Here is a 17382-nt window from a genome sequence, read left to right as displayed (position 1 = left end):
AAAATAAGAAAAATAAGAAAATAAATAAAATTAATAATATAAATTAATTATATAAATAATAAAATAAATTACATAAATTAAAATAATAATAAAATAATGTAAAATAAGATTGATAAAGTTAAATGAGAAGTATAATTTAATGTAAATATTTATCAATTAATCCCAAATAAAACAATACGCGGAAAGTGATAATTAAGTTACTATATTTGTAATATCCATTTTGTTTAGTTTCCAAGTGAAGATGCGTGCAGTGGTTAATCTCAGAGAAGAGTGAAATGCCAGAGGAGAGCGCTGCAATCAAAAAACATGAATTCAAATGTTTATAACTTAAAATAAAATAAATATAGGATAGGAAAAAATCACGAATTTAACTATATTAATATAGTCAACTTTATGAATAAATAGAATAAATTAGCCAATATTCCTTTTTCTTGATAGTTTAAGAATCAAAAAATCAATTTTTTTTTTAATTCTATCTTTTAAATCGAAGCTTAAATTCGTGAGTTTTTGTAAATGTCATGTAAGGTCTTTTGAATAACTGCTAAAATACATTCTAAATAAATTCTTAATAATTTCATAGTTTTTGAATAAATTTTTATGAAATTATGATTATGTATATGTAATGAAACAAGTGCATAGTTTTTTATTTTTATTATTAATTAATAATTATTACATTTAACAAAGATGAGCTCAAAGGATGAATTTTGTAACGACGATTGTTAGTCGTTTTTATACATCATTGTTGTGACATAAAAAATGTATATAATTTTATAACACTGTAATGTTTTTTGATGACTTTAGGTAAAGTTGTAATTCCAGAAACATCATTTTCTGTGAAAGTTACAAATGTTAAGAATCCATATTACATAAGAATATATGAAATTAAAAATTATATTGAAAAGTCTAATCTTATCACTAGAAAATTAGTAAAATATATGAAAAAGAAAAAGTTGAATTCAAAGAATAATGATGAACTAAATTTAGGAGATGTAAGTTAAAATATTTATATTCTAATAATTATATAGATCGAATAGATCAAATACTATATTTATTTTTATAGTTTGTCATTGTTCATGGTAAAGCAAGTCAAAACGTGGATCTTCCAGCATGGTTCTGCAGAGGAATAATTGGTCATTTTAATCCAACAACTATGAGATATAATGTTCTCTTAGTAGATTATGGGATTTCATTAACATTATTAAAAGATGATTTTATTTTTTTACAACATGATATTATATCTGATAAGTATTTAACATCAGTTATTGGTATATATAACATAATACCTACAATTATTAAGAAAAAAGAGTCTACAAATGAATTTATACAGTTGTAAGTAAATTTATTTCTTTAATACAAATATGTATATGCTTATCTTAATATTTCTTAATTTTAAACAGTATAACAGATAAATGGACAACCAAAGCTATAAAATTCATAAAAGAATTAATTGTTGCATCTAGTAAAATATATTTTGATAGATTAGTCTGTGATGAGAATGGAAAATATTATGGAGAATTATATCTTGTTATAAATAATGAAATAATATGTTTAAGTAAAACTCTAACTGAAAATGGTTATGCAACTTATTTAAAAGGAGGTAATTTTCTTTTACTAGAATAATATTTTATATATAGCATATTAAATGTAAATTTATATCACATAATATTTAAAATATTTTGTCCATATAGATCTATTAAAATTAATAAAGGAACCGAATAACAAGTTTAAAAAAGAATCCAAGGATAATATTACTACTTATTATATACAAAAAATAAATGATTGTAATTTATATAAAAATAAGGATAATACGGCAAATTTAAATAAATATCATTCCAGAGAAAGCAATGCTGAATATAAAGAAAGGTAAGAAATAACAGTAAATAATATTTATCAATAATATAGTAGAATACATATGTATGTGTATTATTTTTGTTCATCTTTTATTATTAGACTTTTATTTAACACCAATAATATTTAGGTTCTATGAAAAATGTTCAAATGTGATAATAGAAAATCGTACACGTAAAGTATTAGTATATAGTAATATATTATGTAAAACTTTGAATTTTGTTACTGACGCTCAATTTCCTGCAAAGATACATCAGGTGTGTTTTTGAAAAGAAATATTTTCTTATATCTTTTTACTTCAATGAAGACATTTTTGTTATTTAATATATAAAATATTGTATATTTTTTCTTTTTATACAGGCTTGGGATTCATTAGTGCAATCAAGTAAACCTAAGAAGATGCAATCATATATCTGGCCTGCTATAAAGCAAAAGCTAGATGTGGTTGCTATTGGAACTAAAGATTGTGGTAAAACGTTTGGATACACTTTTGCTATTACTGGTTTACTTGCTGCACAAGATTCGGTAATTATTATTACATAATTATTTAATATAAATTTATTTGTTTTGGTTTAAGTGAAATGAAACTTACATTTAAGCTTTATATTTACATTATCTATTATGTATTATATTTTTTTGTATGCATCATGGTTACATTTAACTTATTAGTCATATTAATGATATATTTATGTCTTTGTTAATGAACTTAAATATTCCAATACAGTTGCCCGAAGGAAATAAACCATCAGTGTTAATACTATGTTCATCATCTTCAGAAGCATTTAGTGTACATTCACTTTGCTTGGAATTTTTACAAAGCTGTGATAATATTAACACAGTTTTAGCATTTACTGGAAAATCATACAGATTACTGGCGGTAAGAATATACATGTAGATTTTTATTTTCTTACATATATGTGAAGTCTGTAATAAGATTTATTTATATTAATTTTATTGTTTCTAGGCTGAAATATACAATGGATGTCAGATATTAGTTTCAACACCAAGATTCTTAGCACAATTTATAAGAACACACAAAGATTTGTTGAATTTTGATAGTCTTTGTCATTTAATTCTTGATAGTGCAGATGTGATATTAGATAAATATTATGCTTCTGTAAGGCAAATAATTTTTATGATATAATATAATTAATATGATATGATATAAAATATTTGTATTATGATGTTTTAGATAGTGGAATTATTTGGAAAACATAAAATAATAAAAAATAGAGAGAATCAAAATGACGAATTATTTCCATTGCAAATAATCTTTGCTGCAAGATATTTCACTACACCAATAAGAACACTTGTTCAGAAAGTTATGTATAAACCATATATATGTATTACTTCATTTTTAGAAGCAGTAATATTTAAATCTGTTCAACCGAAGATGTATCTTATAAACTCAAAATTTAAACTTCAAAAGATTTTAGGTAAATATATTTGTACAAGAATTTCATCTTAAAATAAGGTATTAATAACATTTGTATATAAATGCACATTTTTTAGATGTATTGGATAATGAATACAAGTTAAAAACTATGATTATATGTACAACTATCGATGAAGCAGAAGAATTAAACGCGTTCTTATTGAAATATAGACAAACACTTCTAGCCCATGAGAAAAAGCATCTGTTTGAAATACAAGGTTTGATAAAAGTAAAAACAAAAATTATAGATCAATTTTACCTTTAAGAATATTCTCATCATACTATATTTATTTTTTTGTTATTAACATTGTACAGCTGTTAAAGAAATATGGGAAGTATCTGTTCCTGGTCATTATCCCATTATAATATCCACTGATGAAGTTTTATCTGATTTAGATATTACAGATGTGGATTGGTTGATACACTATTCTGTTTCATTACATGTACAAACAAAGTTTAATTATAGATTTTCAACACTTATGAATAATTTACAAAAGGTAGTAAAAGAAAATTGTTAATTTTTTCTTTAGTATACAATTTATCTTAAATTTGATAAATCATTAGGTATCTAATATATCTTGATAATGCACATAGAGTAAGATAGTTAAATAGTTTATTATATTTTACAGAGAACAACTAAATGCAAAGTTACGATATTTGTAAATGAAAATGATAATATACAATTTTTAAGTATAATTAATATGATGAAGCGAATGGGTGTAGTATTATCAGAGCATGTATTATTCAATATTGAGGTAGAGAAGGATATTACTTATATCAAGTCTCATTGTTATCATATTTTTTTTAATCTAGAAGTTTATAAATAAAAATATAGTAATTCATAAAATATTAAAATTAAAAAAAAAAATAAATATTTTTTATAGCGTATATCTGTGTCATTGGATAAATGTAAAAGAGAATATCCTATATGTGATAAAGTGAAATCATTAGGATTTTGTCCAAACAAAAGTTCTTGTGTATTTAGACATTGTATTCTTCCTGACATCGATAAACCAATGACAGAAATTGAAACGTAAGTTATATTTATTAGCTTTCGCCAAATTTTTAAAATATTGTCTTTTATTAACAGAATTAACTTAAATGCAGAAATAAGAATTAATATATAGAAATTCATAACATTTATACAACTATTCAAGAGATTACCTGATCTGTATACAAATTTTTATCTTATTGCAGAGGAGATAAAGTTAAATTTATAATTACGTATATACACAATGCAAGTCATTTTTCAGCCAGAGTGATAGAATATGTAAAAGCAAGTACTTCGGAAAGAATAGAATTTTCAAAAAATGAGTATATTATGCTTACATCAAAAATTCAAAATTTTTATGGGAATATTGATAACAGGTATTAATTTATTAAAAATTCATTTCGAAAAAATTACAATAATTTTAATTGGAATTTTTCAATCATTAAACTCATATGTAGGAAGAGGTCTGCTATCGTTAACGTAGGAGATATTTATGGCTTAGAAGACTCAATAGAAAGTTTTAAAAGAGTACAAGTCTTACAAATTAAAGATGGAAAAAGAAATCATTTTGAGAGTATGGAAAATGTAGATGTAAGATGTATTGACACTGGCAATATATTAAACAATATTAAGGTATTTAGTACAAAAATGGATAGGCTTTTGTTATATAATATAATATGTATATGTAGATGTATAATTTATAATTTTAAATTTTAGATCCAAAAATTATTGTGGTTGCCAGAAGAATTATCCAAATTGCCAGCACACATAGTAGAAATTTTTTTAGTTGGCATAGCTCCATGCGATGATGAATATGAATGGAATAATTGTGCTAATGAAATTGCTTATGATTGGTTTGTTAAGAATTTAAATCAATATTCATATATTATTGGGGAGGTTAGTTATTTTGAAAACAATTATAAACTAAATATTTTAACTAATCAAAAAAGGAAAAAAAAATATATATATATATACATGTATGTAATGTGTTATATTCATTTTAACATATAGGTTTCTTTACATTTGAGTAATATAATTTGGACAAACACTCTTGAAATTGGCACAAAGATAATTGGACGATCGGATATAATCGGACTTTGTTTAAAAACTGAACTTATAAATAAACATCATGCTGTTGTCAATAAAGATCATATGCAAAATATATATACATTATGTAAAAAAAGTGGGTTAATCAAGGACAGCAAAAGTGATTTAGAATAATTGAAAGTTTTATAAGAGAAATAATAGAAATATTTTTTTTACATATTATTATAAATATTATTATACATGTACAATCCAAAGAATATTCTGTAATAAATAAATGGCACTATCCTTAAATTAGTGTCATATATATTATCTCTTTACAAAACTTTTATTATTAATCCTGTATAATCTAGATATATTTATCTCAAATATATTTTAATTATATTTTAGTTATATATAGTTTTACATTTGGTTAACATTACTTTAAACATAAAGGATATAATAAAAAAATATTTCAGATATATAAATTTATTACATAAATTATATCATATCATTTAACAACTCTGTATTCGTATATAATAAATTTACGTATTACTTATTAGATTTATTTATCATCAGTATTAGATGTTTTAGAATTAAGTTTAAATGTATATTTAACTATAGTTTCAAAGATCTTTGCGCTACAATATACTAAGGACAGTCTATGTTTTCCCCGTAATTGTTGTAATATTTTAAGACGTTCTTCTAGTAATGTTGTTCTAAGTAAGAAAATACGTTGACACATTAAAATATCTTGAGCATTATATCCATACTTCTGCAATATGTTTATTACTTCGTTCATTTTATTTACTGGTATATCTAATAAATCGGGAGATCTATTAATATAAAATCTAACTTCATCTTCAGTTATATTTAATTTTCTAACTAAAAAATCTACGTGGCTACCATAAATATCATTTAACATTTGTTGTTTCCTTAATTTTTTGATATATCTGGAACAAGTTTTTATTATATTTAATTGTTGAATAATATAAGTTTAATGGACTTACTTGCGTAATTCATGTACAGAACTTCGAATTATCCAAGGTTTTATGTTTTGCATTCCTGCTGCTTGCATCATTGATGACCTTCTATGTATAGTTCTTGCATTATAATTAAATATCCAAAGAGCGACTAATATATCCTTTAATTCATAATCAAATTCTGTAATAATAATGAAAATAATATACATATAACTTCTATTATGAAATGATAAATATAACAAATAATCTATTGAATAATTTCTTTTACCTTTCAATATTTTTACAATTGTTTTTATTCTTCTAATAGAAATTGTTATTATTGTAGGTTGGTTTTCAATATATTTACATAATGTATGTACACTACACTGAAAAATACAAATTTATTAAAAATAATAAAATAAGTGATCAGAATAGGAAATATATAAAATTTTTAAATTCAAATTAGTGAATCGATTTTATAATTACCTGTAATTCATCTGCAAGATATTTGATTTTATTTATTCTATTTTTTTTATTTTGACTTCTCTCTTCTTCAATAAACATTAATACATCTAAATACTTTCTGCTTATGTTTAGCAATGGAAGCATTTCAGTGATATCATTGTCAAGATTTTGAATACACTTGATCTTTTCTTCCAAGGTATTAATGTTTTGTATTAATATGGGCAGGTTTTCGATAATTGAAGATACCGATAAACCAGCTTTATTTGCAACAGTAATCATATTTATTGTCTCTTCTGTTGTTAATATTTTATATTTAATGATTTCTTTCCAGATTTTTAATGCTTCATACTTATCGATAGAGAGAATATTAGATAAATCAATAATTAATGACTGACTGAAGTTTGTATATACATTTGTAGATGTGTTAAACATATTTCTTGTATAAAATTCATTGTATTTATAAGTATGAAAAGAATACTTTCTTATTATTTGTATTGTAAATAAATTAAATAAACATATTTTTGATTTTATACTGTATCTCAATAATAATGAATATGTTTGTAACTGATATGCTTTAATAATAAACGTTACTAGATTAAATGTAAATTGATATGCCATTATTGTTCCTTATAAAAATGTTTCACTTCATCATACAAATTATCCATTGGTTTTCTTTCTTTTCATCTGGATCATTCTTCTTATAATAACAAACAAATAATTATACAAAATATAAATGGTTAATCATTTTAATAATAATTCAGAATTGTATACTGGATTTGTATTTTTATAAAATCAATTTATTTATTTTGAATATTTTTTACATTGAACAAAAAAATTAAATAAGAAATTTTTAAGATTATATTATATTTATAATTCGTTGCTAGAGCCTCGTGTATGTAACAAATATTTTCACTTAACCTCATACGTAACTATGTGTCAAATGTAGTGCCAGGCACGATTTAGGACTTTCAGCGACAACTAGTGGTCTGGCGGTGTAATTAACTTTGAAACGAAAATATCTCAATGCGTTATAATAAAGCTAGTAGTATAAACGTTTTAATCATCCTTGATTTATAAAAAGGTATATTTCATTATAATATTTATAGTTTCTAGCAACATGATATATTTAATTATCATTTCATAATATATTCAGTAATAACATCATATAACATTTGATTAATATATATATATAATCATATAATTTTTAAATAATATAAACATCAGACAACAAACATCAGTCACGTGATTTCCATGAAGCGAAACAATAACGAATCACATCAGAGTAATCATAATAATCCGTTATTTTCGCGGCAAGAGAAAGTAACTACGGCGTCATAAAACGATTGTCGTAATTCTAAGATTTTCTACTTATTTAAAGTAGAATCGGTAATTGAAAAGTAACAATAATAAACATTTTAAATTGTGTTCGAGCGTAAGAAGATGTTGCGAGGTAAAGTGTTACTGCAAAGTGTTATTTAATTATTATAATGAAGCGTTTGAAGCGAGTAAAATCGAGTAAATCACTGTGTTTGTGTTCGATGATTATACTCCCGATGTTATGATACAGTTGTTCGATCATCTATAGAAAGCAATTTCATGCGAGTAAATGAATTATTTTAATTATCGTTCATTTTTTGTTTTACGTTATCCAGATGTGAGAACACACACACACATACACGCACATGTATGTATGACTAATCTTAGTTGAGATACGTGTATGTGTTAGTACGAAAAGTGCTGTGATTTAGTGATATTAAGAAAGGGAAGGGAAAAGAGAGGGGAAATATATACTTAGGTATTTCCTTTAAGAAAGATATGTACATAGATATATAATTCGGGGATTTTCGTGTAATTTCTCCGTAATTTATTCGAGCTCGGTAACAACACCGATAAGACGATGTCAAGCAGCGTGTCAGGGCCGCGTGTATGTACCAGTCGTCTAGCTAGAACGATCCTTTCTCTTTACTCGTCAGTCGGAAAACGAACAACTCGCACGCGTTCACCGGTACATTTTATGCCATATTTTCCTTCGCGAAAAACTTGTTTAATATACGCGAGAACGATTATGAAAGTAATTTGATTAAATATTGCCTTATCCGTGCGGATAAAAATCGGGAACGGTTCGTGATAGTGTAAAAAAAAAGAAAATAAAAAAAAACAAGAAAAAGATTAACTTGTGTGATAGTGAATAAAAATTAAGAAAGTTTAATATAACGAAATATTAATTAAAATAATCTGGGGTAATATATATGTAATATAGAATTTAAAAGTTTTGCCGTTGGTTATATTGTTGATAAAAATGTTAATCAAAGTAGTCCTTAAACTGTTATTAACGATTTTATAAGTATAAAAAAAAAATGTCTCATGGATGAAATTTTTCGAACAAACGAATATCGCCGTCGTGTATTTATTCTTTTTAATTAAAATTTCTTTTCTCACGTTCTCATTAATTCACAAAACGACGTTAAATATATCATCTTATCGAAAAAGTGTAATAAACTTCATGGTACGTATGTAATTCGAAAAATATAATTTAAATATTTTTTTTATGATAATGCGATATCCTAAAACAGTTAATCCAGACACATTATTATGAAATTGTACAAATTTTTTTTAAACGTATCGATCATTTCTAATTAACATTTACGAAATTTTGATTATCGAGAGAGTATATACTGGTGGCAATAGGGCAAAGTGTAAGGACATTTTTTTTCACTCACTCTCTCTTTCTCTTTCTCTCTCTTTCTTTCTCACAATATTAAAGATGTATTTCGTTGCAGAAACAGTAATCGTAGAACGTAGATTGATTACAATGATTTTATAAGTATAAAAAAAAAGTGTTTCATTGATGAAATTTTTCGAATGATATCGTCGTCGTACAATTATTCTTTTAATTAAAATATCTTCTTTTACGTACTCATACTCGTCTGACGACGTTAAAAATATTATATCGTCAAAGTGTAATAAAATTTATGGTACGTATGAAATTCGAAAAATATAATTTAAATACGTTGTTATAACAATGTGGTATCCGAAGACAGTCTTCTCTCTCTCTCTCTCTCTCTCTCTATCTATCTATCTATCTATCTACCTACCTATCTGTCTGTCTGTCTGTCTCTGTCTCTCAATTTTAAAGACATGTTTCGTTGCAGAAACTATAGTCGTAGAATGTAGACTGAAGCTATATAAACGCGTATAGAAACTATTGTGTCAGAATCTCGGCGAAAGATCCTTGCTTTCACTGCATCACGAGATTCGTTCGGTCTCTACTTTCAATATTTACTTATATAGTAGACACAAACCTAATCTATTTCTTGATCGTTCATCGACGTCATCGTCGTTGTCATCGTCGTCGTTGTGTTGTAGTCGATATTGTCGAAAATAACGAGCGTCGTTATCTTTATACCTCTTGCAATTCTCTCTCTCTCTCTCTCTCTCTCTCTCTCTCTCTCTCTCTCTTCCTCCCTCTCTCTTGAGTAAGAGAGTTTCGAGAGTGAATCGAAACGTGTCAGCCTATCGAAATTGTTAGAATCAAAATGCATCATAATTGCGTTTTAACCGTTTGTTTAATGTCTAAAGTCCGTAACAAATTATACGGGAAGATCAAGATAACATTTGATACGTTTTTTTCGTTTTTAATTTTTACAATTTTTTTTTTCAAATTAATTACTTAAGAAGAAATATGCTATTAGGCTTATACTAGGGCTCTTATTCTTTGTGTATCGTAAGTAATACTTTTGAGAAAATGCATATAAAATAAATTGGAAAATGTTTATTTGAAATCAAAGTGTATCGATTTAATCGATTGCAAGTATATATTTATTTTTAATAAATATTATTATTACAATAATATATATATTATATTAGTTATTATATGATTGTAATTTAGCTATATATATATATATAAATGAAACATTTTTATTTACATTTAATTGAAAGAAAGAACAATAAAAAATTAATTTCTTTCCAAGTCCCAGTAACAATTAAAAATTAATGAATAATTAAAATATCTTTGTCGCATTTTATTGTGTGCGTTTATTTTATACAAGATATATTTTTTTTATGCAAGGACATTTATTTTTCCTTCATAAGAATGAAAGAATGATTAAATAACAACTGCCATTGTAGTAGCGTGGATAGATTTACACAGACTATAAAATTTAAAACGTCTACAGTAGTAATGAGATCGAGATACATATACGTAGTGTTCGTAGATAATTAAAATGCATCAACAATCTGTGCCCGATTTATCAATTTATTTCGATCTTCTTTATAACCGTATTTATTTTATTTTTCTATTATAAAAAAATATTTCCATGGACTTAGTATACGATAAATCATTTAGTTGCGGAATTTGAAAGATATTTAAACAATTAGGTTATAGCAAACGTATCTATAGAAAGGATAAAATCAGCGTCATATTCGCGATGAGATGGTAATTAGCGTGAACCGTTCGTTTGAATTGAATACTTTCTTCTTTCTATAGAATTTGCTTACCGGGTGTTGCTGATGCTTTTGCTGAAGGCATTGCTGATGGCATTGCTGATGGCATTGCTGATGGCATTGCTGATGGCATTGCTGATGGATGTTGCTACTGATGAATTTAGTCGAGGTCTCTCTTACCTCACAGGGCACGTATAATACCGTATAACCGAGAGAGCTGAACTCGCCTTGTACCGAATTCGACCTCATTTCTAAGCTCCTATCCGGGAATTATAATTTATTTAAATCGATATCTAGGCCAATCTTTTTTTTCTTTTCTTTCTTCCCCCCTCCCCCCACTTTCTTAGTAAAACTCAAAGCCATCATTTATATTCGTGTGTTTGACTGAGTTGCTTGTGTGTGCGTGTATCTCTTTTGGAGCTAATTAAATGCTCATCTTCTGGCCATAATTAAGCCAGTGAGAATAGAAGTTACGTTCGTACATATGGATGTATGTATGCATGCATGCACATGTAGGTATGTATGATGTATGTATGATGTATGTATTTATGTATGTACATACGTAGCTAAAGTAGGTTCACTTTAATGTCCCAGGTGTTGTCTTATTAAGTCTGATAATTATTCAAAGATACTACTTGAACTAGTAGTAATCAACTTGGAGTAATCAACTGCTACTAATTATAAATATAATCTCACTTTCTTCTATCTTACTGTATCGACTTTACGTTTTTTTTTTTACAAATTCATGTTTAACGGGATCGATATTAATATCGAGAAATACTTATTTATTTATAGTTTTGAAAGATCAATAGTTGTTTAGTTTATGCCTTCGGTATAAACGAAAATATTTTTGTATTTCATTGATGCCATAGCTTTCGTAAACGCATGATCGATCTTGACAATATCTATCCGTTAGAATAGATATCCATCCGTTTGTTATGCATTAGATCGAATTTCTGGAATATTCCAGCGATGTCGATTAGCATCTCGTTCGATCAGTTTTTGCGGATAGATTCTAGAGGATTCGAATGTAATGGAAGTTTGTATTTTCAAATAGATCTTTTTTAGATTGAATACGAATAATTAGTATAATTCGTAATTTTATGTCTTTGTACATACGATCTATAGCTGACATATGATATATATGAGATAGATAGATAGATAGGTAGATAGATAGATAGAGATAGAGATAGAGAGAGAGAGAGAGAGAGAGAGAGAGAGAGAGAGAGAGTGAGAGTTTTGAAATGTCATTTTAGAAAGGATTGAGCAATTTTATTAACACGTTCCGTGTCGAGTCGTTTTTGCTCAACATTTAATTCAGGTCTTTGATGTTTTTAATGCATTTAATATCATCAGTGGTACACATAGGAAAGAACATTTTAAACTATGTATACGCATAATATTATATTTACGGACAATCGAGTTCATATGAAATTGTACGATAGAAAAAGTAAAAGCGACTATAAATATCTTATATATCAAATGTATTTTTATGAAATATTCGAATAAGAACCATATATCTACTTATATATCTAACTATGTACAAATCTTATCTTAATTTTATATGATACACACACATACACACGCACGCAAGCACGTGTATATTTATGTATGTATGTTTGTATGTATGTATGTATGTATGTATGTATGTATGTATATATGTATGTATGTATGTATGTATGTATGTATGTATGTATGTATGTATGTATGTATGTATGTATGTATGTATGTATGTATGTATGCATGTGTATGTATGCATATATGTGTGTGTGTGTGTAGCGTGTATATGTATCAAATTATAGCAATAACGATTACGTAAATCGATTTATCGCTCAGTGATGTAAACAAATTTATTTACTACGGTAATCGTGTGACATTAGCAATACGAAGAGTAAGAAACGCGTTTTCGATGAAATTAATTTGTATACAAAGAACGACGTTTTTCATAATCGTCGAAAGTGAAGTGGGAGAGATAAAAAAAGAAAAACAATATTTTAATTTCATAATAATTCTCATAGGAAATCGCGTTTAAGGATCGATACGTTAAATCGAAACCGATTTGTGATCCGATTATGTTCTTAATTCGGGAATAGCGTGAAATGATCCAAATGTTATTCGATTTTATACCGTAACGTTTCGCGTTGTTAACGCATGCGCAATTACACGTTTAATTCGAGAAAAAGCTTCGAGAATCGAACTTTTGGTGTTACCTTTATCGAGAGTGATGGCAGTGAGACATTATGCGCGGGAATACGCTATAAGGATAAAAGCTACCGAGGGGAACCACGATAACACAGACGACAGCGATGATAATGGCGAAACGGAGGATCATTATCCATTGATTCGACAAACTACGAAAGATTTTACGTTCAGCACTGACATTTACAAAGGAATCAATGACGAACTTCGTTCTTCGTCGAAATCCGTAAGTCTTTTTAAATTTACATTATTTTATTCTATATTATTTTATTTCATTTCATTTTATTTTATTCTATTCTATTCTATTCTATTCTATTCTATTCTATTTTTTTTTCTTTCTTTCCTTTTTTTCATCGTTTTTATCTTTAACTTTCGTTCTGTTCCTCGTAAATCTTTTTGAATTTAAATTACTTCATATTATATTATTTTATCATGTGTCTGTGTTTTTTTTATATTGTTTTATTTTCAATTTTCTTTCTAGAAGAAAAAATGATCTTTCATGTTTTATTTTACGACCTATATGTATCTTTCTTCCTCTGTCTCTGTCTCACTATCTGCCTGTCTGTCTGTCTGTCTGTCACTTTTTCTTTCTATCTCTCTTTCCATCTTTCTTTTTTCAATGTTGTACACGTACGTTGTATGCGCGTTGCATCGAATAAATGCGCTCTTCACGCACACTTTTCACGTCGAAGTTTTTTCTCTGCTTTTCTGTTCAGTTCTTTTTTCTTCTTTTCCATTTTTTCCTTTTTTTCTCTTCATTTTCATTTTTCCTTTTTTTTTTTTGTTTCTTTTTTTTTTCGTTCGTTCTTTTGGCGTCCACAACGAGATCGTCGATTGGTAGAAGGTGATAACCGTTCGTTTGCCCGCCTCTCCGACAATATCGTACTATACAATAGCGAGTAGAAAGGTTGTAGGGATGTTATTTCGGAGGTTACTCCGAAATCTCAACGCGGGCGGTATTTCAATTTGTCGACGATTGTCGATCGTTCCGAGTAACGTTACTTGTTCGGGAGAGAAGGGGCGTGGGTGGTGGGTGGGGGTGAGAAACGAATATATGTTTCTGTCCAGAAAAAGAGAGATGAAATTGATGAAGTTCTCGATTAATACATCGGGACTAGTGATACGCATTAATTAATCGAGCATATATTTACGCGTATATATATATATATATATATATATATATATATATATCTACATATACGATGTACAATTTTACATATATAAAACAATTTAAAGCTTTTTGCGTAATTACGGTACAATCAAAGAATTGTAACGTATAAAATATTTTTAATATATTTAACGATTAAAATATAATCATTATTTTTGAAAATTATATTGATTTGATTGTTACCACGAAAAAATGTATCTATCCGAAAACGTATCCATCCGAAAACGTTTATATCTGATGATTATTCATTACGAATTGATTCACGATATTATCCAATAAAATACTTAATTTTTAATTTAAATTACCGGACGACCGACAGATTTGCGGTGTTGGGTATCATTTGAATGTTCTGACGCGCGAGAGTACATCGGAACAAATAAATTCTACCAACCATTATTCGTTCGGCATCCGCATTCGGTCACGTAGTTCTCCACAAAATGCACAAAGCAACGGGCATAAATCAGTCGTTACCTACAGAAGTGTTATTCTTCCGCTATTAATGAATACAGAACATTGTGACAAAAACCAATGTACCATACGCGCAAAATATATCGATCTAAGAATCGTTCGTAAGTAATGTCAAAAATCGTTTAATAATTACTTTTTGCATGGTATTTGTAAATGGAAATTGAGAAAATAATTTAACGGAATAATAATATTACGAATATTAATGGAATCAAATAGAAAAGGATTTTTCTCGTATAAAATCGTTCGTTTCGAAAAATTGAAATTGAAAATATAGGAAGTATCGAAGGTTGATGATTTTTTTATTCTTTTTTTTTTTTTTTTTATTTTTTGTTTCCTTTTCCTTTTTCGGCTTTAAATTCCGTCCGGTAATAAACATTCGAACGTTGGTTATCGATCACAAAATAAAAAAGAAAGGAATAACAAAATTTTTACTTTTTTTAAAAATCGATTTTCTGATATTTTGAAATAATCAGATAGAGAGAGAGAGAGAGAGAGAGAGAGAGAGAGAGAGAGAGAGAGAGAGAGAGAGAGAGAGAGAGAGAGAGAAAGAGATCGGGTTTTATTCTTCGGTTATTGTGATATGGTCAATTTGACTTACTTCTCGGTATTGTTATTCGAATGAGAAGCATATGAGCGAGTTGCGGTATTCGATATTGGTAGCCTCGAGCGATTGAGATCGACCCGAACGACCTCGTTAACCCTTCACACATCTAAAGAGGTTGTTGAAATATCTCGACAATGTGTGGCAAGGGAAAATTCAAGTAACTTTGAAACTATGAGGGAGGACAGACTGTTCCTATCTTCCTCCTTAAGAAGAGGGACTTGTAATGATAAAGGTGTTCGTCCTTGTAGAGAATTCGACTCGTGAGAATTCAAGATTATTAGTGCCATTACTACGGTTCTTATCCTTTCTTGAAAGAGAGTCCTTTTGTATGTCTTATTGATCTTTACGGAATTTTACTACGATCGATATGGATTACGAAAAAGCTAGTGGACATAGTTTTAAAAATGTAATTCATACTTGATATATATATAAGTTAAAAATTAATGTGTAAAATTAATGAATAAGTATGAGCAAAAATTTTTTTTCTAGTTTCCCCCGAGATAACATCCCGAGTTGAGATTCTGCGATTCGTCCATTATAATTGCATCCTAGTGACGATAGTTCCAGAAGTAACCGTTATCATTTTAATTTTTGCAATGAATGCGAAATGAATCTCTCTGTATTAGACACAGGAAACATTTTTTATGGTTCCCCAGTAGGCCGTGAAAGTTGGGAGCAGCTTATAAAAATTAAAAATGTAATCTCTGTATTTTAGTTGGTAGTCTTTTTCGAAAATATCATCATATTCGTTGGCCAAAGTTTTGGATCGATATTTCCGTTGGTCTTTGAAATTCTTTGACATCGTCAAATTGGCCATCGAAGAGAAATGTTGCTTTTAAAAATCTATCTGATCTATGATATTGAAATCGACAAGTTCGATCGAATTTTTAAATTGATCTAGGAGATCGATTTTTCTAAAAGATTTCTCGTATCGCGAAAATATACGTATTCATGAAAATATTTCGTATGTTTTCTTACGATACGACACCTTCTACTTTTCCACTCTGATCGGTAAGTCGTTTGCTAAAACTTGCGTGGCCAAGAAACATAAGAGGCTCGAGGGATCTATAAATTTAGAGTCTCGTCGTCGTCTCCGTCTCGTTCTAAACGTCACACGTCGCTTCCAACTTTGGCCATGCTTTATCCTTTCATTACGATTGTTGATCTTTGCCGGTTTTAAAGCCGTTCCGATCATTTCTCTTCGATTCTTATTTTCGTCGATTTATTGCTCATAGTTGTTAATAATCTTGTAGATACTTATCGATCTCTACGATTAGTCATTAAAATATTAGAAAATGATTTTTATGAGTTAATTAAATATGACTCTATTTATCATTTTATATTTTAAATATTTTATTTTTTATAAATCATTGATTTTAAGCATCTAAGATGAATTTGTAATATTAAACAAATCTTTATTTCATTGCCGATGTAAGAGTGATTTTCCTTTTTTTTTAATGACTTTCATTGATGAAATTCATAAACGTGTTTTTAATTATATCTTCTATCTGGCAATGTTTTTTCGTTTTCTTTGCGAGTATGGTCATGGAACTGATCTTTCATCATCATTTAATTACGCTGAGTATAATTCAACTTGTACCATTTAACACTCGGTTTAAGCATATCTCTGAAGCCATGGTAATTTATTAGAAGACGGGACACGTGTGTATTCATCGTACAATCTCTGCCGCGATAGCAGAGAAAATAAATGTGACACTTTCCTTTGCGTTTATCCTACCGTTAGCGATAATACTTCAGTCGTTTCTTTGTTTCTTA

At 27.7% G+C, this 17382-nt stretch overlaps 3 protein-coding genes across 5 annotated transcripts in view; 2 read left to right on the top strand and 1 right to left on the bottom strand.

The window, feature by feature from the left end:
* Positions 1-37: 37 nt before the first annotated feature.
* On the top strand, positions 38-5618 carry LOC124425987 (putative ATP-dependent RNA helicase TDRD12). 3 transcript variants are annotated; one of them, XM_046967167.1, is made up of 19 exons: positions 93-141; positions 229-718; positions 802-989; positions 1061-1329; positions 1398-1597; positions 1689-1863; positions 1979-2105; positions 2209-2373; positions 2573-2725; positions 2813-2965; positions 3041-3284; positions 3361-3501; positions 3599-3780; positions 3913-4038; positions 4168-4316; positions 4481-4651; positions 4733-4907; positions 4992-5171; positions 5286-5618. In XM_046967167.1, exons 2-19 carry the CDS (start codon positions 685-687, stop codon positions 5493-5495), a joined length of 3042 nt encoding a protein of 1013 aa, XP_046823123.1. In that variant the 5' UTR covers positions 93-141; positions 229-684; the 3' UTR covers positions 5496-5618. The 3 variants fall into 3 exon arrangements, with proteins under 3 accessions (XP_046823124.1, XP_046823123.1, XP_046823122.1); XM_046967166.1 differs by having other exon boundaries at positions 127-141; positions 229-318; XM_046967168.1 differs by having other exon boundaries at positions 38-318; positions 820-989.
* Positions 5619-5726: 108 nt separating this feature from the next.
* LOC124425990 (transcription termination factor, mitochondrial) lies at positions 5727-7705 on the bottom strand. Its single transcript, XM_046967171.1, has 4 exons — positions 6746-7705; positions 6549-6645; positions 6308-6461; positions 5727-6250 (listed from the first exon to the last, which is right to left on the bottom strand). The coding sequence occupies exons 1-4, from the start codon at positions 7340-7342 to the stop codon at positions 5863-5865; spliced, it is 1236 nt and encodes a 411-aa protein (XP_046823127.1). The 5' UTR covers positions 7343-7705; the 3' UTR covers positions 5727-5862.
* A 444-nt stretch (positions 7706-8149) lies between these two features.
* The window catches only part of LOC124425904 (venom dipeptidyl peptidase 4), a 276649-nt gene continuing 267416 nt past the window's right edge, over positions 8150-17382 (top strand). Inside the window, exons 1-2 of the mRNA XM_046966942.1 lie at positions 8150-8174; positions 13345-13592. Coding sequence (XP_046822898.1) covers positions 8165-8174; positions 13345-13592 — 258 coding nt within the window. The 5' untranslated portion in view covers positions 8150-8164. The remainder of the gene's footprint in view (positions 8175-13344; positions 13593-17382) is intronic.

The sequence above is a fragment of the Vespa crabro genome, chromosome 8 (assembly GCF_910589235.1).
Source record: "Vespa crabro chromosome 8, iyVesCrab1.2, whole genome shotgun sequence".
Taxonomy (NCBI): Eukaryota; Metazoa; Arthropoda; class Insecta; order Hymenoptera; family Vespidae; genus Vespa; species Vespa crabro.
This window is presented reverse-complemented; position numbering and strand designations above follow the sequence as displayed.